Below are 22639 nucleotides of genomic sequence, written 5' to 3' on the forward strand. Positions count from 1 at the left end.
GTCTTGCTAGTAAGGAGACCTTGAAAGGACACCTGGTTAATCTGAAGCAAAATAAAATGAAATAAAGCTTAAAATCCTTTTCAAGATTTTTTTTTATGTGAACCATAAAGCTAGCCTCCCCTGTAATTATGATCATTGCCTTATTATTCTGCATGAGTCACATCTGGGTCACCGAGGTCTCTGGCCTCTGCAGCAGCAGAAATCCTTCCTCAGACACTTTGCATGTCCCACACTCAGTCTGTGGAGGTTTATAAAGGAAACGGGACATTCAAAGGCCAATTAGACAGGGCAGCCTTGAGGTTTTTTAAAATTGTGGTAAGATACATAACATGAAGTTTCCGATTTTAATCATAGCAAACAGAAGCATGTTTGGGTAGTCTTTTTGAGCTGTGAATAATTTTTTCTAGTTAACAGTGAGATGGCCTTGCACTTTGAGCCCAGCTGAGAGTCCCGGGACATTTTAAATCTCCAGGAAAATGAACAACCTTTCAGCCAGTTTCTTTTTTCTTTTTCTTTCTTTCTTTTTTTTTTTGAAGACCTAATTGGATTTATTAAATGATTCATGAATCGGGCAGCATCCCATCTAGCAAGTAGAAAAGTGCTCTTCAGCCAGTTCCTAATAACTCTCTTACTTACTGCCGAGAGACAGCTGCTTTAGTCAGGTCCTTTAATTTCTTTTATTATTATTTTATTTTTAATTGTGATAAAATACCACCTTAACCATTCTTAGGTACACAGTTAGGTGGTATTAAGTATATTCATATTGTTGTGCAACCATCGCCACTGTCCATCTCCAGAAATGTTTGTCTTCCCAAACTAAAACTCTGTCCTCATTAAACACTGACTCCATAATATTCTGACACCAACTAGGTTTCTGCTCCCAATCACAGTGTGTGAGTCCTTTCCTCACCAAGTAATTCTTACACCAGCTGCATGTCAGACAATTCAACTCAATTCTTATACTATTTACCCAGAGATAGCATCAGATCTCACAAGTTAAGAGATCAGTCCCACAAGACAGCCTCCAGCCCCCACTTCAGATGCCAATAGCAAGTCTTATTGTCACTTGTGCTTCTGACAGGTTGCCTATAAATCAGAGGTTCCCAACTTCTAGAGGATGCTTCTATAATGGATTGATTTGAGGCATTTCAGAGAGGTTATGAGGGCTAGAAGGACCCTTGACTAGTTGTTCAACCTTTCTTTACCTTAATGCACTTTCAGGCTTCCCACCTCCCAGGAATTTTTCAGGTTCACACAGGATACTGGTGAAAGCATGCATGAAGATCTAAGTGGTAACATGTGTAAATTACCAATTTCAGCCATGACAGTGACTGATTAAGTGGGGTTTGAAAACTGCAGTGAAGGATGGCCAGTGGGAAGTGTGTTTCCTTGATAGAGCAAAGTCCCTCAGCATGAAGTGCAGTGTAGCACAACTGCCTCGTGTGCTTAAACTGGTAAGGTCCTGGGCCACACTTCAGTGAGTCTGCAGGAAGGCTTCCTGCCCCCCGCCCAGCCCTGAGCCTCTCCTGCCATGGTGTCGGGTGTGGTTGGCATGCTGCTTCCTGATGGACACTGGGAGAGACAGGCCCTATGACTTTCCGCCCCTTACTGTGGTCTCCATTTAAGACTGGTTTCTTCTGTGTGCGTTTATCTTATGCTCCACTCCATCAAGTCAATAACCGTGGGTTAGAAGTTCACAAAGTTTTTATTTCAGAGCAAGTACTTCTGGCTAACATAATGTACTTACTTGGGTGGTTGTCTATGGAAGTCAACATACTTGTAAAGTTTTTTGTTATTTGCTCTTTTATGTTACATAAATGCTTGGTGGATTAATCTCTGGCTGAGCTGATGGCAAAATACATAACCTCCAAACTACTTTATTTGGTGTGATTTATTAATTAAACTAATATATTTTCCATGTATGCCCATTACATTACTATGGGATAAAGAATGTAAAGTGTGTCATCAGAACAGAAAGCCTAAATTTGGTAGTCAGGGAAGGCTTCCTGAAGGAAATGACACCTAACCTTAAAGGATGGGTAGAAGTTATCCAGGTAAAGAGGGAAAGGAAGAGTGTTCTAGTCAGAGGGAACAGTAAGAAATGTTGGAAGAACTGAAATTCAGTTATTATGCAGGAGTGCATGGTGAGGGTGGCGGGAAATGGGGAGAGGAAAAGCTGGAAAGAAGGGCAAAGGTCTTGGTGTCAGGTTAAGATGATTAGACTTTATCTTCAGATAAGATAATGGCATTAAACATTTTAAGGAGGTGCCCATGATCAGATTTTAGTTTTAAAAAGATTACTCTTTAATGTTAAAGGAGGAGTAAGATGATCAGCTTTTCTTTTTAGAGTCACTTGTCTATAGGGAGTTAAGGGAGGTCAGAAGGTACCTAAGGAGGGTATCACTGTAAGGTTTTTAGCACAGTGACAAGATGAGATATGCATTTGAAAAGAATCTCTCCTCTAGAAAGAGTTTTAAAAGGTATAAAGGGTTAATTTCCTGACGACCCAGAGGAAACAGTATCAAGGTGAGAGTCAAGACCTCCACCATGTCCTCCCTCCACTTCATTTGCCAATGCTGCAGCCAGCCCCTGAAACTGAATCAGTCCATGGAGACCTCCCAAGAACCTGAAGATTTGATGCTCATCTCAGCTCAGGCGGAGCCAGGAGAAACCCAGGAGGGAGGCCCTCCTTCCAGGGAAGAGGCAGATTTGGAAAATCTACAGGAAGGTGCCTCGTACAGGACCCTTCCTGGCCTCCCTGGTGGCAGAATGTCCTGGGACAATTCTGACAACTTCACCCTGCTTGGGAATTTGGGCCCCCTGAGAACTCTCAGTAGCATCCAGAAGGCTTCAAGCGACATTTTTGACATCCTCTCCGGTGAAACAGATGTGGACCACCCCATGTGTGAGGACTGTGCTGACAATCTTTTAGAGCAACTGGACGTTCAACTCACCATCACAGAATCTGAGATCCAGAGCTACAAACGCTGTTTGCAGACCAGGGAGTTGATAAGTGAGGAGAGGGAGATGCTGCAGGAGAAGCTGAAGGGCCTGGAGCTGGAGGAAATGAGGCTGGTCCAGGAGCTGGAGGAGGTGGAAAAGAACCGAGAAAAAGCAGCAGCAGATCTCGAGGCAGCCCAGGCAGAGACTGAGATGCTGGACCAGCAAGAAAAGCAGTACCAGAAGGACTACAGTAAATTGAAATGGCAACAGCTAGAACTACATGACGAGCTGAGTAGTGTGGAGACGCGGCTATGGTACGCCCAGATCCAGTGGCACCAGCTGGAGAAAACCAGTGTCTTTAATGCCACATTTGAGATCTGGCATGACGGCCCCTTAACTACCATCAATAACTTCAGATTGGGCTGCCTCCCCACTGTTCCTGTGTGCTGGAATGAGATTAACACAGCCTGGGGCCAGACAGCCTTGCTGCTCCTTGCCCTGTCCAATACCATCGGACTGGAGTTTCAGAGGTATCGACTCATCCCCTGTGGAAACCATTCCTATCTGAAGTCTTTAACAGATGATTGCGTTGAGCTGCCATTGTTCTCTAATGGGAAGCAGAATGTTTTCTTGCATAACAAATTTGACCAGGCTATGATGGCTTTCCTGGACTGCATGCAGCAGTTCAAGGAACTGGCTGAGAAAGGTGGGTCAGGTCTCTGTCTGCCCTACAAGATTCATGTGAAGAAAGGCCTGATGGAAGACCCGGGAAGCAGTGGTGGATTCTATTCCATCAGAACCCACTTGAACACAGAGGAGGAGTGGACAAAAGCACTCAAGCTTATGCTTATAAATTTTAAGTGTAGTATCACTTGGGTCTCCTTAAGATATTGTCAAAAATAACTTTTTTCTATGAGAGAGAGATTTTTTTTTTTTTTTGCTTTAAGATTTTATTTGTGAAAATGTTATCAGATAAAATTTAAAACTGAAGAATATGTTTATAACTTAAAAAATGAATGGCCATACAGGCACTAATTTAAGATTATTGTCCAGAGCAAACCAAAAGACATTACTGTCTTCCCCAGCATATCTTTGTCCTCCTTCTCCCTTTCTTCCCAGACAAACATTCAAAATGACAAAGGTGAAATCATAGGATGACAAGATTATTCCTTCTTAAGAAGGGATAAAGATTGTAGAGAGAACTGAGGGGTGGGTGGGGGGTGAGAGGATGGGGTAGTAAGGAGAGAGGTGGATGTCTTTAATTTTTTATGAGGAAAGTACTTGGGCCATTGTATGTAGTGGAACTTTGGAGTCAGGAAGTAAATATTGTAAGCTTATTACATTTCTGCTGTGATTAACAGTGTAAACCCTTCCTCTTTATCCCAGAAAAACTTTCAATAAACTTTTACACTTTCTTCAATGATTTAAAGTGAAAAGTGTGTCATTGGGCTGTGCCATTATGTTGAGACTAACCTGGAGGTGAGGGGCTGTGGTGGCCAGAGAGGACTGGTAACATTTCTGCTGATCAGTGGTCAGGTAAGGGTCACAAGGTGAACTCTTACAGAGAGCTGCAGGTTGTAAAAGCCAGAGGACTTTTTAAAAATGCAAATTGTGCAACTTCCCTGGCAGTCCAGTGGGTAAGACTCCACCCTTCCACTTCAGGGGGCATGGGTTCCATCCCTGATTGGGGAACTAAGATCCTACATGCCACTGCACCATGCAGTGAAGCCAAAAAAATTAATAATAATTTTAAAAAAAAAGAAAATTGTGTCATGTCATTTACCTTCTTCTCCATTGCTCTCAGAATAAAGTCCCAAATTCTTAACATGGCTTTCAGCCTGGGTGATCTGTCCTGCCTGCCTCTCTAGGCTCACCTCTTACTGCTCCCAGCTCCTTTCTGTTCCCATATATGCTAAGTCCGTTCTCCATCTGGTCTTTTTTTTTTTTTTTTTTTACGGTACACGTGCCTCTCACTGCTGTGGGCTCTCCCGTTGCGGAGCACAGGCTCTGGACGCGCAGGCTCAGCGACCATGGCTCACGGGCCCAGCCGCTCCGCGGCATGCGGGATCCTCCTGGACCGGGGCACGAACCCGCGTCCCCTGCATCGGCAAGCGGACTCCCAACCACTGCGCCACCAGGGAAGCCTTCCATCTGGTCTTTGCCCATGCTCTTCTCTGTGTGTTTTCTAACCAAACTACAAACTTCCTGAGAGCTACTTTAGCTTAGTAGTCCAGATGGTGCCTAGAACAGCCTCTCATACATACTCAGCATCTGTAAATAGAAGTCATTGCTGTGGAAAATGTGAACAGGAAGTTGACTAATTTGTCACAGACTCAGAGGTAATAGAAAACTCCTAGGAGATTGTTTAAATGAATTAAGGTCCAAGCATATAATGGAATACCATGTAGGTATTAAGATGTTATAGATGAATATTTACATAATATTTAATGAAATTGCTTATCATATATTAAGTAAAAAGATTAGGTTATAAAACATGTAATATAAACTGAATATTTAAAAGTAGCTAGAGAAAAAATAAGTCCAAGAATATATATTCCTTGAATATATGAAGTATTTCCATGAAAATTTTGTATTAAAAAAAAAAATTCTTTCCACTTGAGATTAGGAAAGATACAGAATATTAGTTATCAGTATTTCTATTTAACATGTGTTGGTGATCCTAGCTAGTACAATAGATTAGAAGTAAAAGGTATAAAGATTAGAAGGGAAAAAATAAAAGTTTTATTTGCATATGACATAACTGTGTAATGATGTCCCAATAATCAACACATAAATGATTAGAATTAATCAGTGAATTAAGAAATTCACTGACTACAAAGTCAATTACAAAAACCAAATGTATTTCTATATATAACAATTAGAAAGAGAATTTTAAAATAGTTCAAACTGTTAAATTCCTAAGAATAACGTTACAAAAAGCCTTTTGCACAGAAAACTGTATTATCAATTGTTCTAGAACAGGGGTTTTCAAACTTTTCGTGTAAAAGGCCAAATAGTCAATATTTTAAGATTTTTGGTCCATGTGGTCTCTGTTGCAATTACTAAATTGTAGCAACTATTCAATTGTGCTGTTACAGCATAAAACCAGCCACAGAAAATGTGTCAATGAATGGGCATAGCTGTGTTGTAGTGAAACTATATTCATCAAAAAAGACAGCAAGGTGGATTTGGCCTGTGGGCCATAGTTTTCTGACCCCTGCTCTAGGCCATAGTCCATCAAGTCATGGACTATGTCTATCGTGTTTGTAGTTATGTCCCCAACAGTCTGCACAATGCTTGCCACATAGTAGATCCTCAACGAATAATTGAATGAATAAATCACAGAATTATTCTGTTTCATTTTGTGACTATCTCCATTCCCCCTCTCCATCTCCAAATTTCTCACATAGGTACATATTTTCCATTGAAGTCATTTGAGTGTCAGAAACTACTAGGCCAAGAGATTTTAGGCACCTGAAATAAAAGGTAAATCAGTTTTATTTATTCATTCATTCATTCACTCACTCATTCATTCATTCATTCATTCATTTTGTGTTAAGAACACTTAACATGAGATTCAACCTCATTAGATTTTGGGTGTACAGTATAGTGTTGTGAAGTATAGGCACAATGTTGTAGATCTCCAGAACTTAATCACCTTGCGCAATTGAAACTATACGCACTGAATAGCGACTCTCCATTTCCCCTTTCCCTCAGCCCCCAACAACCACCATTCTACTCTGTTTCTACGCGTTTGACTATTTTAGATTTCTTTCCTTTTTAAAAATAAATTTATTTATTTAGGCTGTGTTGGATCTTCGTTGTTGCACGTGGGCTTTCTCTGGTTGCGGTGAGTGGGGGCTACTCTTCGTTGTGGTGTGCAGGCTTCTCACTGTGGCTTTTCTTGTTGCAGAGCATGTGCTCTAGGTGCACGGGCTTCAGTAGTTGCAGCACATAGGCTCAGTAGTTGTGGCTTGCGGGCTCTAGACCACAGGCTCAGTAGTTGTGGCACAAGGGTTTAGTTGCTCCGTGGCATGTGGGATCTTCCAGGACCAGGGCTCGAACCTGTGTCCCCTGTGTTGGCAGGCAGAGTCTTAACCACTGTGCCACCAGGGAAGCACAGTTTTAGATTTCTCATGAGTGAAACTGTGAAGCATTTGTCCTTCTGTTACTGTCTTAGGTAAATCACTTTTAGAAAAAAGAAGTTCCAGGCTGTGAAAAGTAAAATATGGAAAAAGGTGTACCAGCATCACTTAAGACTTGTAAGAAATGAAAACTGTCAGGTCCATTCCAGACTTCCAAAGTCACAATCTTTTTAACAGAGGGAGCATTTGGAACAAAGAGAAAAGCATAGACAGGCCACCAGCCAGGAGCTGCAGGGTTGCAACTCAGTGTGTTTCAGTGGGAGTGTTGCTGTTGAGAGATAATATAGAGATATAAGAAAGACCACGGTCTTGGAGGGTCATCAATACCACACCAATTTTGAATTTCTAGCCAGTACAGAGCCTTGAAAGCCCACCCCTACAAACCTTGGCCACAGTAGACAAATCACCAGAAGTCACAGACTTGCATTTTAGAAGTGTCACAGCAGAAGCAATGTACGCTATAGTGGACTGAACACTCATTAAGTCAGCAAGTTGGAAGGTGCGGGTGTCCTCAAAAACACCAGCCCTAGAGAAATCCATGAAGGAAATAGCAGGTGATAGTTAGAGAACTAGGTGAATAAACAGAAGTAAGCAAGAGAAAAGAGAAAAAGCTTCCGGAAAGTTATGAGAAGAGAGTAAAGAAAAGTAGGAGATTTTTGTTGCTTTTGATAAGAGAACTTTCAGCGTGAGGATGGCAAGATCCAGCTGGCAGTTGATGGAAGAGTGAAAGGGAAGTAAAGAAGTAGAGATAGTGGATGTGGACAATTCTTTTGAGAACTTTGACCATTGGGGAAGCAAATAGATAAAGCAGAGGACTCTAAAACTGGGACAAATCTGAGAATTTTTACAGTATTAAATTAAGAGTGTATGGGACTTCCTTGGTGGTCCAGTGGTTAAAAATCCGCCTTTCAATGCAGGGGATGTGGGTTCAACCCCTGGTCAGGGAACTAAGATCCCACCTGCTGCGGGCCTATTAAGCCCACACTCTAGAGCCCACACGCCGCAATGAAGAGCCCATGTGCTGCAACTAAGACCCAATGCAGCCAAATAAATAAATAAATATTTTTGAAAGTAAGAGCATAGTAGAGAAAGATTAAAAATACAGTGTGTGCATAAGGGTGGGGTAGGGATTTACATAAATTGACAATGTCAGAGGAGAAATAAACCTAATCATGAAGGAAGTTGAGAGGACTATTTAGAACAGGAGAAAATACAGCTCTTGGAGACTAGGAAGAAAGTGGGAATAGATGCAAATATGGATAATTTATAACAAAGCTGCAGGCTGTTGGCAAGAAGTAGTTCAGGCAACTTGGAGGAGGTACTGGGGAGAGAATGTGCACATGGTGGTGAGGGGAAATGGGAAGGAGAAGGAGACCAAGTTCTGAAGCCTGCAGTGAGTGAGGGAGAGTAAAAGGGCACTGAATAGTGGAAGAAATTCAGGAAGTTTATCGTGGAACAGCGTTACAGGGACCATAGAGAAAGGACTGCATATTGAGATTCAAGACCAGAAGGAAGAATCTGAAGAAAAAGTATGTGAAAGGAGAGCTCTGAGAATGGGCTGGTATTTGGCCCGGGGTTAAGGATGACGGAGATGAGAGCCATGTCTGGACTGCCTGTTCTCGTGTTTATGACCAGTGCAGGTGAAGGTTTCCAGTGGTTGTAGGAGTGTCCAATTTTGCTCATGTTTTCTTTACTCCATTGCTCTAATGGGAAGCTGCTGAGAAGAAAATCTGGGATCCCTGAAGGGAAGTCTCACTAGAAAGTGAGGAGGATCACTTGGTTCCTGGACATTTATCACCCCAGAGGATGATCAACTCTTAGAATTGAGGTTTTGTAGAGAAAAACCAAAGAATCTTATTTCCACTTGAGAGACAAAGCCTTTAAGTAGAATTTTCTGAAAGCACTTAGGAGGAGATTCATTGAATCCTGATGGTTGCCTCCTGATGAAATCACAGTGACCCTCAGTGACCAGTAAATAGTTCTATCTGTGGCTACACAGGAGAATCTTGGGCCAGCTTCTAGACGATGGTCTTTGAGCAGATCTCTCTACAGGGAACTGTGCAGGAAGCTGAAATCTAGTGGCATGGTTAGAAAGCCATGGCTACTCTGCAGTAGAGGGGAAGCAACCCTGGAGTAGAGTTCTCCTCAGTCTGGGTCATCTTGGGAAGGACACAAACTCTGGAGAGCTGCACACTCAAGTATCCTTAGCTATAGCCAGGAAGGTAGAAATCTGGCCTGCTAAGAATGTGGCAAACTGGAAAGTGCATGAACTATCTATAGGGGTTGAGGGCTTTGAAGCTTCAACCAATTCTATCCTGGAATCCTGGGTCCCTGCTTCAAGATTTTCCAACTTTTCAGGGGAACCTGGGTATCTAGATTTTTATAAGACATTTCTTTGTTTCTAAATCACAGTACCTAATCAAAATATTTGAAAACATTTTGAGTCAAATAAAACAGTTTTGGGGGCCACATTTGGCCCTTTGACCAATTTGAAACCTCTGGCTTATTTCACATGGTTTCTCTGAGAACTAAATGAGATAAAGTTTATGAAAGAGTTTTATCAATGCGAAAATCCTGTAAAAGCAATGTTATTTGTTCTTAAGTAAATGAATTGGAGTGAGGAGGAGAGAGATCTATGCATTCTTGGAGGTGAGGAATTTGGTCTTTAGTAATGTTGGGACTTCAATCAGCAACTTGAAATAAGTAAGACACAGCACAACTTCAAGATATCATTGAAGATTTCTCTTAAAATGGAGGTTGGTAACAATCTTTTGTTTTTCTTAAGATCTTTTTAAAAAAAATATTTATTCATTATTTTGGCTGCGCTGAGTCTTAGCTGCAGCATGTGGAATCTTTTAGTTGCGGCACATGGGCCCATGCAGGCTTATAGGCTCATAGTTTCAGCATGTGGGCTTCTTAGTTGCAGTATGTGAACTCTTAGTTGCGGCATGCATGTGGGATCTAGTTCCTCGACGAGGGATCAAAGCTGGGCCCCCTGCATTGGGATCGTGGACTCCTACTCACTGGACTACCAGGGAAGTCTGGTATCAATCGTCATTGGGCATCAGGTAGAGAGGGCCAAGTTGATCATATTTCTGACTTCTTTTCTATTATTTTGCAAATTGAGACCATTCTATATGCACTGATTCACAAATCTTTATCACTCTTTTTTGAATCTCATTTTATGTCTACATAACCCCAATATCATAGCCATATTAATAAAATCATCATTTATACCTTGGTTTCACCTAAAACTCGAGGGAAGAAACTAATTTTACCAATTGTCTCAAAAATGTCTTTCAGCAGTGGTTTTGTTCAATTTAGGTTACCTATTGGAAAAGGAGTGAAGTGGAAGGGATAGACATGGATGTAAGGCTTTTCTGAGCAGATTTTTCACAGAATTTTAACTTTTAAATAATGTTTATATATTCAAAAACTTTTATTTTATTTTGTTTTGTTTTATTTTATTTTATTTATTTATTTTGGTTGTGCCAGGTATTTGTTGAGGCAGGTGGGCTCCTTAGTTGCGGCTTGTGGGCTCCGTAGTTGTGGCATGCAAACTCTTAACTGTGACATGCATGCGGGATCTAATTCCCTGACCAGGGATCAAACATTCATACCCTGCATTGGAAAGCAGATTCTTTTTTTCTTTTTTTTTAAATTTATTTTTGGCTGCATTGGGTCTTCATAGCTGCATGTGGGCTTTCTCTAGTTGCCGTGAGGGGGGGCATACTCTTCGTTGTGAAGCATTCATTGCAGGCTTCTCATTGTGGTGGCTTCTCTTGTTGCGGAGCATGGGCTCTAGGCAAACTGGCTTCAGTAGTTGTGGCTCGTGGGCTACAGAGCACAGGCTCAGTAGTTGTGGTGCATGGGCTTAGTTGCTCTGCGTCATGTGGGATCTTTCCGAACCAGGGCTTGAACCCGTGTCCCCAGCATTGGCAGGTGGATTCTTAGCCACTGCATCAACAGGGAAGCCTGGAAGGCAGATTCTTAACCACTGGGCCACCAGGGAAGTGTCTCAAAAATCTTTTTTTTAACATCTTTAATGGAGTATAATTGCTTTACAATGGGGGTGTTAGTTTCTGCTTTATAACAAAGTCAATCAATTATACATATACATATGTCCCCATATCTCTTCCCTCTTGCATCTCCCTCCCTCCCACCCTCCCTATCCCACCCCTCTAGGTGGTCACAAAGCACCGAGCTGATCTCCCTGTGCTACGCAGCTGCTTCCCACTAGCTATCTATTTTACCTTTGGCAGTGTATATATGTCCATGCCACTCTCTCACTTTGTCACAGCTTACCCTTCCCCCTCCCCATATCCTCAAGTCCATTCTCTAGTAGGTCTGTGTCTTTATTCCTATCTTGCCTCTAGGTTCTTCATGACCTTTTTTTTTCTTAGATTCCATATATATGTGTTAGCATACGGTATTTGTTTTTCTCTTTCTGACTTACTTCACTCTGTATGACAGACTCTAGGTCCATCCACCTCACTACAAATAACTCAATTTCGTTTCTTTTTATGGATGAGTAATATTCCATTGTATATATGTGCCACATCTTCTTTATCCATTCATCTGTTGATGGACACTTAGGCTGCTTCTATGTCCTGGCTATTGTAAATAGAGCTGCAATGAACATTTTGATACATGACTCTTTTTGAATTACGGTTTTCTCAGGGTATATGCCCAGCAGTAGGATGGCTGGGTCGTATGGTAGTTCTATTTTTAGTTTTTTAAGAAACCTCCATAATGTTCTCCATAGTGACTGTGTCAATTTACATTCCCACCAACAGTGCAAGAGGGTTCCCTTTTCTCCACATCCTCTCCAGCATTTATTGTTTGTACAGATTTTTTGCTGATGGCCATTCTGACCAGTGTGAGATGATGTTGAGCATTCTTTCATGTATTTGTTGTCAATCTGTATATCTTCTTTGGAGAAGTGTCTATTTAGGTCTTCTGCCCATTTTTGGATTGGGTTATTTGTTTTTTTGTTATTGAGCTGCATGAGTTGCTTATAAATTTTGGAGATTAATCCTTTGTCAGTTGCTTCATTTGCAAATATATTCTCCCATTCTGAGGGCTATCTTTTGGTCTTGTTTATGGTCTCCTTTGCTGTGCAAAAGCTTTTAAGTTTCATTAGATCCTATTTGTTTATTTTTGTTTTTACTTCCATTTCTCTAGGAGGTGAGTCAAAAAGGATCTTGCTGGGATTTATGTCATAGAGTGTTCTGCCTAGGTTTTCCTCTAAGAGTTTGATAGTGTCTGACCTTATATTTAGGTCTTTAATCCACTTCGAGTTTATTTTTGTGTGTGGTGTTAGGGAGTATTCTAATTTCATAAGTTTTCCCAGCACCACTTATTTGAAGAGTCTGTCTTTTCTCCACTGTATATTCTTGCTTCCTTTATCAAAGATAAGGTGACTATATGTGCATGGGTTTCTCTCTGGGCTTTCTATCCTGTTCCATTGATCTATATTTCTGTTTTTGTGACAGTACCATACTGTCTTGATTACTGTACCTTTGTACTATAGTCTGAAGTCAGGTAGCCTGATTCCTCCCACTCCGTTTTTCTTTCTCAAGATTGCTTTGGCTATTCGGGGTCTTTTGTGTTTCCATACAAATTGTGAAATTGTTTATTCTACTTCTGTGGAAAATTCCAGTGGTAGTTTGATAGGGATCACATTGAATCTGTAGATTGCTTTGGGTAGTAGAGTCATTTTCACACTGTTGATTCTTCCAATCCAAGAAGATGGCATATCTCTCCAACTGTTTGAATCATCTTTAATTTCCTTCATCAGTGTCTTATAATTTTCTGCATACACGTCTTTTGTCTCCTTAGTTAGGTTTATTCCTAGATATTTTATTCTTTTTGTTGCAATGGTAAATGGGAGTGTTTTCTTAATTTCACTTTCAGATTTTTCATCATTAGTGTATAGGAATGCAAGAGATTTCTGTGCATTAATTTTGTATCCTGCTACTTTACCAAATTCATTGATTAGCTCTAGTAGTTTTCTGGTAGCATCTTTAGGATTCTCTATGTATAGTATCATGTCATCTGCAAACAGTGACAGCTTTACTTCTTATTTTCCAATTTGGATTCCTTTTATTTCTTTTTCTTCTCTGACTGCTGTGGCTAAAACTTCCAAAAATATGTTGAATAATAGTGGTGAGAGTGGGCAACCTTGTCTTATTCCTGATCTTAGTGGAAATGGTTTCAGTTTTTCACCATTGAGGACAATGTTGGCTGTGTGTTTTTCATATATGGCCTTTATTATGTTGAGGAAAGTTCCCTCTATGTCTACTTTCTGCAGGGTTTTATCATAAATGGGTGTTGAGTTTGGCTGAAAGCTTTCTCTGCATCAATTGAGATGATCATATGGTTTTTCTCCTTCAATTTGTTAATATGGTGTATCACATTGATTGATTTGCATATATTGAAGTGTCCTTGCATTCCTGGGATAAACCCCACTTGACCGTGGTGTATGATCCTTTTAATGTGCTATTGGATTCTGTTTGCTAGTATTTTGTTGAGGATTTTTGCATCTATGTTCATCAGTGATATTGGCATGCAGTTTTCTTTCTTTGTGACGTCTTTGTCTGGTTCTGGTATCAGGGTGATTGTGGCCTTGTAGAATGAGTTTGGGTGTGTTCCTCCTGCTATATTTTGGAAGAGTTTGAGAAGGATAGGTGTTAGCTCTTCTCTAAATGTTTGATAGAATTCGCCTGTGAAGTCATCTGGTCCTGGGCTTTTGTTTGTCGGAAGATTTTTAATCACAGTTTCAATTTCAGTGCTTGTGATTGGTCTGTTCATATTTTCTATTTCTTCCTGGTTCAGTCTTGGAAGGTTGTGCATTTCTCAGAATTTGTCCGTTTCTTCCAGGTTGTCCATTCTATTGGCATAGAGTTGCTTGTAGTAATCTCTCATGATCCTTTTTATTTCTGAAGTGTCAGTTGTTACTTCTCCTTTTTAATTTCTAATTCTATTGATTTGAGTCTTCTCCCTTTTATTCTTGATGAGTCTGGCTAATGTTTTATCAATTTTGTTTATCTTCTCAAAGAACCACCTTTTAGTTTTATTGATCTTAGCTATTATTTCCTTTGTTTCCTTTTCATTTATTTTTGATCTGATCTTTATGATTTCTTTCCTTCTGCTAACTTTGGCTTTTGTTTGTTCTTTTTTCTCTAATTGCTTTAGGTGTAATGTTAGGTTGTTTATTTGAGGTGTTTCTTGTTTCTTAAGATAGGATTCTATTGCTATAAACTTCCCTCTTAGAACTGCTTTTGCTGCATCCCATAGGTTTTGGGTCATCGTGTTTTCATTGTCATTAGTTTCTAGGTATTTTTTAATTTCCTCTTTGATTTCTTCAGTGATCTCTTGGTTATTAAGTATTGGATTTTTTACCCTCCATGTGTTTGTAGTTTTTACAGTTTTTTTCCTGTAATTGATATCCAGTCTCATAACATTGTGTTCAGAAAAAATACTTGATATGATTTCAATTTTCTTAAATTTACCAAGGCTTGATTTGTGACCCAAGATATGATCAATCCTGGAGAATGTTCCATGAGCACTTGAGAAGAATGTGTATTCCGTTGCTTTTGGATGGAATGTCCTATAAATACCAATTAAGTCCATCTTGTTTAATGTATCATTTAAAGCTTGTTTTTCCTTATTTATTTTCATTTTGGATGACCTGTCCATTGGTGAAAGTGGGGTGTTAATGTCCCCTACTATGATTGTGTTACTGTCACTATCCACTTTATGGGTGTTAGTATTTGCCTTATGTATTGAGGTGCTCCTATGTTGGGTGCATAAATATTTACAATTGTTATATCTTCTTCTTGGATTGATCCCTTGATCATTATGTAGTGTCTTTCTTTGTCTCTTGTAATAGCCTTTGTTTTAAAGTCTATTTTGTCTGATATGAGAATTGCTACTCCAGCTTTCTTTTGATTTCCATTTGCATGGAATACCTTTTTCCATCCCCTCATTTTCAGTCTGTATGTGTCTCTAGGTCTGAAGTCATTTTCTTTTAGACAGCAAACATACGGGTGTTGTTTTTGTATTCATTCAGCCAGTCTATGTCTTTTGGTTGGAGCATTTAATCCATTTACATTTAAGGTAATTATCGACATGTATGTTCCTATTCCCATTTTCTTAATTGTTTTGGGTTTGTTATTGTAGGTCTTTTCCTTCTCTTGTGTTTCCTGCCTAGAGCCATTTTCTTAATTGTTTTGGGTTTGTTATTGTAGGTCTTTTCCTTCTCTTGTGTTTCCTGCCTAGAGACATTCCTTTAGCATTTGTTGTAAAGCTGGTTTGGTGGTGCTGAATTCTCTTAGCTTTTGCTTGTCTGTAAAGATTTTAATTTCTCCATCAAATCTGAATGAGATCTTTGCTGGGTAGAGTAATCTTGGTTGTACGGTTTTTTCCCTCATCACTTTAAATATGTCCTGCCATTCCCTTCTGGCTTGCAGAGTTTCTGCTGAAAGATCAGCTGTTAACTTTATTGTGATTCCTTTGTGTGTTATTTGTTGTTTTCCCCTTGCTGCTTTTAATATTTTTTCTTTGTATTTAATTTTTTTTTTTTTTTTTTTTTGGTATATGGGCCTCTCACTGTTGTGGCTTCTCCCATTGTGGAGCACAGGCTCCAGACACACAGGCTCAGTGGCCATGGCTCACAGGTCCAGCCGCTCCGCGGTATGTGGGATCTTCCCAGACCGGGGCACAAACCCATGTCCCCTGCATCGGCAGGCGGATTCTCAACCACTGCGCCACCAGTGAAGCCCTGTATTTAATTTTTGATAGTTTGATTAATATGTGTCTTGGCGTGTTTCTCCTTGGATTTATCCTGTATGGGACTCTCTGTGCTTCTTGGACTTGATTAACTATTTCCTTTCCCATATAGGGAAGTTTTCAACTATAATCTCTTCAAATATTTTCTCAGTCCCTTTCTTTTTCTCTTCTTCTTCTGGGACCCCTGTAATTTGAATGTTGGTGTGTTTAATGTTGTCCCAGAAGTCTCTGAGACTGTCGTCAGTTCTTTTCATTGTTTTTCCTTTATTCTGCTCTGCTGTAGTTATTTCCACTATTTTATCTTCCAGGTCACTTATCTGTTCTTCTGCCTCAGTTATTCTGCCATTGATCCCTTCTGGAGAATTTTAAATTTCATTTATTGTGGTGTTCATCATTGTTTGTTTGCTCTAACTTCTTCTAGGTCCTTGTTAAATGTTTCTTGTATTTTCTCTATTCTATTTCCAAGATTTTAGATCGTCTTTACTATCATTATTCTGAATTCTTTTTCAAGTAGACTGCCTATTTCCTCTTCATTTGTTAGGTCTGGTGGGTTTTTACCTTGCTCCTTCATCTGCTGTGTGTTTTTCTGTCTTCTCATTTTGCTTAACTTACTGTGTTTGGGGTCTCCTTTTTGGAGGATGCTGGTTGGTAGATCCCCCCTTTTTTTTGGTGTCTGCCCCCAGTGGCTAAGTTTGGTTCAGTGGGTTGTGTAGGCTTCCTGGTGGAGGGGACTAGTGCCTGTGTTCTGGTGTATGAGGCTGGATCTTGCCTTTCTGGTGGGCAGGTCCACGTCTGGTGTTGTGTTTTGGGGTGTCTGTGGCCTTATTATGATTTTAGGCAGCCTGTCTGCTAATGGATGGGGCTGTGTTCCTGTCTTGCTAGTTGTATGGCATAGCGTGTCCAGCAAGGTAGCTTGCTGGTCGCTGAATGAAGGTGGGTATTGGCGTTGAGATGGAGATCTCTGGGAGATTTTTGCCATTTGATATTATGTGGAGCTGGGAGGTTTCTTGTGGACCAGTGTCCTGAAGTTGGCTCTCCCACCTCAGAGGCACAGCTCTGACACCTGGCTGGAGCACCAAGAGCCTTTCATCCACACGGCTCACAATAAAAGGGAGAAAAGGGTTTCCCTGGTGGAACAGTGGTTGAGAATCTGCCTGACAATGTAGGGCACATGGGTTAGATCCCTGGTCTGGGAGGATCCTACATGCTGCAGAGCAACTGGCCCCGTGAGCCACAATTACTGAGCCTGCGCGTCTGGAGAGTATGCTCCGCAACAAGAGATGCCGCGATAGTGAGAGACCCGTGCACCGTGATGAGGAGTGGCCCCCGCTCGCCACAACTAGAGAAAGCCCTCGCACAGAAACGAAGACCCAACACAGCCATAAATAAATTTTAAAAATTTTTAAAAGGGAGAAAAAATAGAAAGAAAGAAGATAAAATAAAGTTATTAAAATAAAAAAATAATTATTAAGAAAAAAAATTTTTAAGTAAAAACAAAATAAAAAAACGCATGGACAGAACCCTAGGACAAATGGTAACAGCAAAGCTATACAGACAAAAATCATACACAGAAGCATACACATATACACTCACAAAAAGAGAAGAAGGGGGAAAAATATGTATCTTTGCTCCCAAAGTCCACCTCCTCAGTTTGGGATGATTTGTTGTCTATTCAGGTATTCCACAGATGCAGGTACATCAAGTTGATTGTGGAGATTTAATCCGCTGCTCCTGAGGCTGCTGGGAGAGATTTCCCTTTCTCTTCTTTGTTTGCACAGCTCCCAGGGTTCAGCTTGGATTTGGACCCACCTCTGCGTGTAGGTCGCCTGAGGGCGTCTGATCTTCGCTCAGACAGGATGGGGTTAAAGGAGCAACTGATTTAGGGTCTCTGGCTCAGGCCGAGGGGAGGGAGGGGTACGGATGCAGGGCGACCCCGCGGCAGCAGAGGCTGGTGTGACGTTGCCCCAGCCCGAGGCGCGCCGTGCGTTCTCCTGGGGAAGTTGTCCCTGGATCCCGGGACCCTGGCAGTGGCGGGCTGCACAGGCTCCCGGGAGGGGAGGTGTGGAGAGTGGCTTGTGCTCACACACAGGCTTCTTGGTGGCGGCAGCAGCAGCCTTAGCATCAAATGCCCGTCTCTGGTGTCCGCGTTGATAGCTGCAGCTCGCGCCCGTTTCTGGAGCTCCTTTATGCGGCGCGCTTAATCCCCTCTCCTCGCGCACCAGGAAACAAAGAGGCAAGAAAAAGTCTCTTGTCTCTTTGGCAGCTCCGCGCCTGTCTCTGGAGCTCCTTTAAGCGGCGCTCTCGTGCACCAGGAAACAAAGAGGGAAGAAGTCTCTTGTCTCTTCGTCAGGTCCAGACCTTTTCCCGGACTTCCTCCCAGCTAGCCGTGGTGCACTAGTCCCTCAGGCTGTGTTCACGCCGCCAACCCCAGTCCTCTCCCTGCGATCTGACAGAAGCCAGAGCCTCAGCTCCCGGCTCCCGCCTACCCCTGCCGGTGAGCAGACAAGCCTCTCGGGCTGGTGAGTGCTGGTCTGCACTGATCCTCTGTTGGAATCTCTCCGCTTTGCCCTCCGCACCCCTGTTGCTGCGTTCTCCTCCGTGGCTCCGAAGCTCGTCCCCTCAAAAAACTTTTAAATACATCAAAGAGAAATAAAAACGAAGTGTAAAACTGGAAACAAATAATATACCAAATTTTGACATACTCACATAGAGAAAGGGATTATTTTAAGTACTTTTGAAAATAGTAATCTGACTGTATATATACTTTAAGGACAAAAGTACTATAATGAAATATTAAATATTGCCTGGTAGTTCTATCAGTAGTAGTAATACTGATTTGTAATTTTAAATTAGTTTACATATATTATAAGATAAAGCTATCAACATTTGAAATATTAGTATGAATTCTTGTGTGTATTTTTTTTTAGCTGTGTTTACTGAAAGGGCCTAGAAGCAATGACAATCCAGTAACAATAAATACCTCCAGTAACTAGATCTTGATTTCTAAATACCTTTCCCCACTAAAATGAAACTTAGAGGAATGGATAATTCCAGATCTGAGGGGGAAAATAGTACAAGTAAACTTGACATTTTGTTTTTCTATAAATTAAGGAAGCTATTAAAGACTAATGAGGCATTTCAGAAGAATATAGTAGCCCACTTCAAGGAGTTCCACTGACCAAATTTGGGACAATTTGAGCATCAAGAAGGAAACTAATTATAATTTCTTGTAAAGCATTGAATAAACAAAGATCCACAAATTCTTGGTGATACTAGAAATGGAAGTGGAAAAACACTCATTTGTCATGATTTGACATGACTAATATGGCTAATTCTTACCTTAAAGTTCATCATTGAAGGGGAAAAGGATGAAATACACCTTCCTTTTTTAGGAGGAACTGCCATTCATCCCCTAGACCATAAGGGAACATTCTTTATAGAAAAATGCCATCCAATACATGTAGAAGAAACAATAGAATTAGAAAAATAACCATTTTGCAATCCCTGATGAAATAATCATCTCAGGTAAGGACAGTCAAAAGATGCTGAGGAGGATTTGGGGAGGAGGATATTTGCACACTACCAAAATATCATCCCACAGACTAATTGGCTAATGAACATACCTTTATAATGGAGAGGTTTGCTGTCCACACTTTTAACCAGTTATCAAATTTAACATTTCTAATGGTGAGATGAGCTAACATTATGTAACCCCTGATAAGATGCATTATCCTTTTTGCATCACCTCTAAAGTATTATTGCTCAAAAACTTTAATTTAAATCTTGCCAAGTGAACTTCCCTGGTGGCGCAGTGGTTGGGAGTCCGCCTACCAATGCAGGGGACACGGGTTCAATCCCTGGTGCGGGAAGATCCCATATGCCACAGAGCAACTAAGTCCATGTGCTGCAACTACTGAAGCCTGTGCGCCTAGAGGCCGTGATCCACAACAAGTGAAGTCACCAAAATGAGAAGTCTGCGCACTGCAACAAAGAGTAGCCCCTGCTCGCCACAACTAGAGAAAAGCCCATGCGCAGCAACAAAGACCCAACACAGCCAAAAATAAATAAATTTTAAAAAATAAATCTTACCAAGCCCTCGGACCTATTTACCAGTTTACTGGAACAAGTTAAATGCCATAGCAAAGAAATAATCAGATTAGTCCAGAAATGTGGCTACAAGACCAGTGGTCTAGGTTTCAAAAAGTTGATAATTTTTAAAAGCAGGAGGTACGTATTAGATTAAAAGAGAAAAATGAGATGTAACAACCCAATATACTGTGAATCCTGAGAAGAAAAAAAGCAGCCCCTGATGGCTGTCGGCTGAGCCGGCCTGACTCTAACAGCTGGGTCATGGGGTTCTCCTGGTGAACATAAACGCTTTACAGCGTACAAAGTCCCATCACTTTGTGTCTGTGATGGAGCAAGACAAGAACAAGACTACTCTGAGGTCCTGTCTAACAGACAAAACAAGAACATTTTCCAAACCACAAAAGGGCCAAATGTTCCTCTTTCCTGCTGTGTTTTTCCTGCTTCCAGATAAAAATCCAGAAAATCCAAGAATTGTCCTTGCTTTTTGACCAGTCCAAGCAAAATCCCCAGTCCCCACACCTTATTGAGATGCCACCTTCAGCCCTTCCACGTGGCAGCTCCTTCCTTGCAGAGAACCAATCAATCCAGATTCGTTCACATGTGTTCCTAGTCTTTGGCTGGAGGGCATCACCACTTTGATTAGATCCTGGCTTGAAAAAAAGCAAAAGAAAATTCTAAGAGACATATTGGGAAGAATTATTGAAATTAGATCATATAGTATTTATCTTTCTCTGTATTATTTGTATTATTATTTGCCTTTCTCTGTATTATTCTTTAATTTTTGAAAAGAAATACTACAATAGTCAGATATATACAAAGCTTTTTTTAAAATTTGAATAATGTCATTATCAGAAGTTAAAAAAAAAATCCCAGCTCCCAAGCTTTACTACTTATAAACTAAGTAAATAGAAACTAGGTATTCTTTTTTTTTTTTAAGAAGATGTTGGGGATAGGAGTTTATTAATTAATTAATTTATTTTTGCTGTGTTTGGTCTTCGTTTCTGGGCTTCGTTTCGAGGGCTATCTCTAGTTGTGTCAAGCGGGGGCCACTCTTCATCGCGGTGCGCGGGCCTCTCACTATCGCGGCCTCTCTTGTTGCGGAGCACAGGCTCCAAACGCGCGGGCTCAGTAGTTGTGGCTCACGGGCCTTGTTGCTTCCGCGGCATGTGGGATCCTCCCAGACCAGGGCTCAAACCCGTGTCCCCTGCATTAGCAGGCAGATTCTCAACCACTGTGCCACCAGGGAAGCCCTAGGTATTTTTTTTAAACTTTCATCTTATCTTCTATAACATGGAAATAATGGAAGTAATTTAATATAATTGGGGGGATTCAGTGACAATATTTTAAATTATCAGTAAAGTACTTGGCACATTTTATTATCATTTATTGTTATAATTATGAAGATGTTATAAACACCTTTGTACATAAAAGTGTGCACACATATGACATATGAGTATTTCCACATCATAAATTTCTGAACAGGGAATTTCTGAGTTAAAGGAATATGAATATTTTCTAAATTAAAAAATGTATTTACCAAATATTGCTCTACAATGATTGCCCATGGACCCACCCTGACACCCGTGGAACCTAGAACAGAAGCACAAGTGGAGTATGTACAAATACTTAAAATCAACCAAGCTACAAACTGTTCAATGACAAACTTTTTATCCTCCTGTCTTGACAAATACACCTTCATTATCACCTGAAAGTCCAGCTTCAACTTTAGAATTCTCAGACACCTTGAAGTTCCAGGATGTGTGAGGTGATGTGTGGGTCCACAGCCCATGAACCATCTCCCCTCTTCTTCCCGACCCTGGCTCCTTTCCACAAGGCAGAGCCTTTCATGCTTCCCTGTGAATACCTCAGCTTCAAGCTTTATCCATAGCTCTACAAGCAGCCATACTTTTGTGGCCCCTTCAGGCCAAAGGTATTAGCAGCACAATCCGACCTTGGGAAAATGGAGCAAGGAGAAAGCCCTGTGTAGTTTATGATATAGGCACTGGGCCACTTGCTCAGAGAAGTGCAGGGTCCTAAATACTTGGAGTATGCTCTTGAAGGGGAGGGGTATGGGCTCCAGGTGGGTCTGTTGTCTTAACCGCATAGACTCTTACTCCAAGGTGGAGGTATGCAGCAGATGAAGGCCAGAATGGGTTCTCTAAAGTACAGAGAGGCACCACTTTGCTCATGTTTAAGGGAGTACTGATTTTATTTTATTTATTTATTTATTTATTTATTTTTGGCTGCGTCTGGTCTTCATTCCTGCGTGCGGGCTTTTCTCTAGTTGTGGCGAGTGGGGGCTACTCTTTGTTGTGGTGTGCAGGCTTCTTATTCCAATGGCTTCTCTTGCTGTGGAGCAGGGGCTCTAGGCACACAGGCTTCAGTAGTTGTGGCATGTGGGCTTCAGAAGTTGTGGCTTGCGGGCTCTAGAGTGCAGGCTCAGTAGTTGTGGCGCATGGGTTTATTTGCTCCGTGATATGTGGGATCTTCCCAGACCAGGGATCAAACCCGTGTCCCCTGCATTGGCAGGCGGATTCTCAACCACTGCGCCACCGGGGAAGCCCCTGATTTAATAAATTTATATTCCCACTGAATTTGCCTATTCCATCACGACATAATGCTGGATAATATCCATTTTTGAAAATATTTACTAATCTATTACCTGAGAA

General features: G+C 41.1%; 1 protein-coding gene across 1 annotated transcript; it reads left to right on the top strand.

Annotated features, from left to right (window-relative positions):
- The first annotated feature begins 2544 nt into the window (after window positions 1–2544).
- BECN2 (beclin 2) lies at window positions 2545–3846 on the top strand. The gene has a single exon (XM_059079162.1). The coding sequence runs from the start codon at window positions 2548–2550 to the stop codon at window positions 3844–3846; it is 1299 nt and encodes a 432-aa protein (XP_058935145.1). The 5' UTR covers window positions 2545–2547.
- Window positions 3847–22639: the final 18793 nt, after the last annotated feature.

The sequence above is a fragment of the Kogia breviceps genome, chromosome 1 (genome assembly GCF_026419965.1).
Source record: "Kogia breviceps isolate mKogBre1 chromosome 1, mKogBre1 haplotype 1, whole genome shotgun sequence".
NCBI classification, from domain to species: domain Eukaryota; kingdom Metazoa; phylum Chordata; class Mammalia; order Artiodactyla; family Physeteridae; genus Kogia; species Kogia breviceps.

Coding starts and splice junctions, on each gene's coding strand:
- BECN2 (XM_059079162.1), top strand. CDS start 2,548: ATGTCCTCCCTCCACTTCATTTGCCAATGCTGCAGCCAGCCCCTGAAA.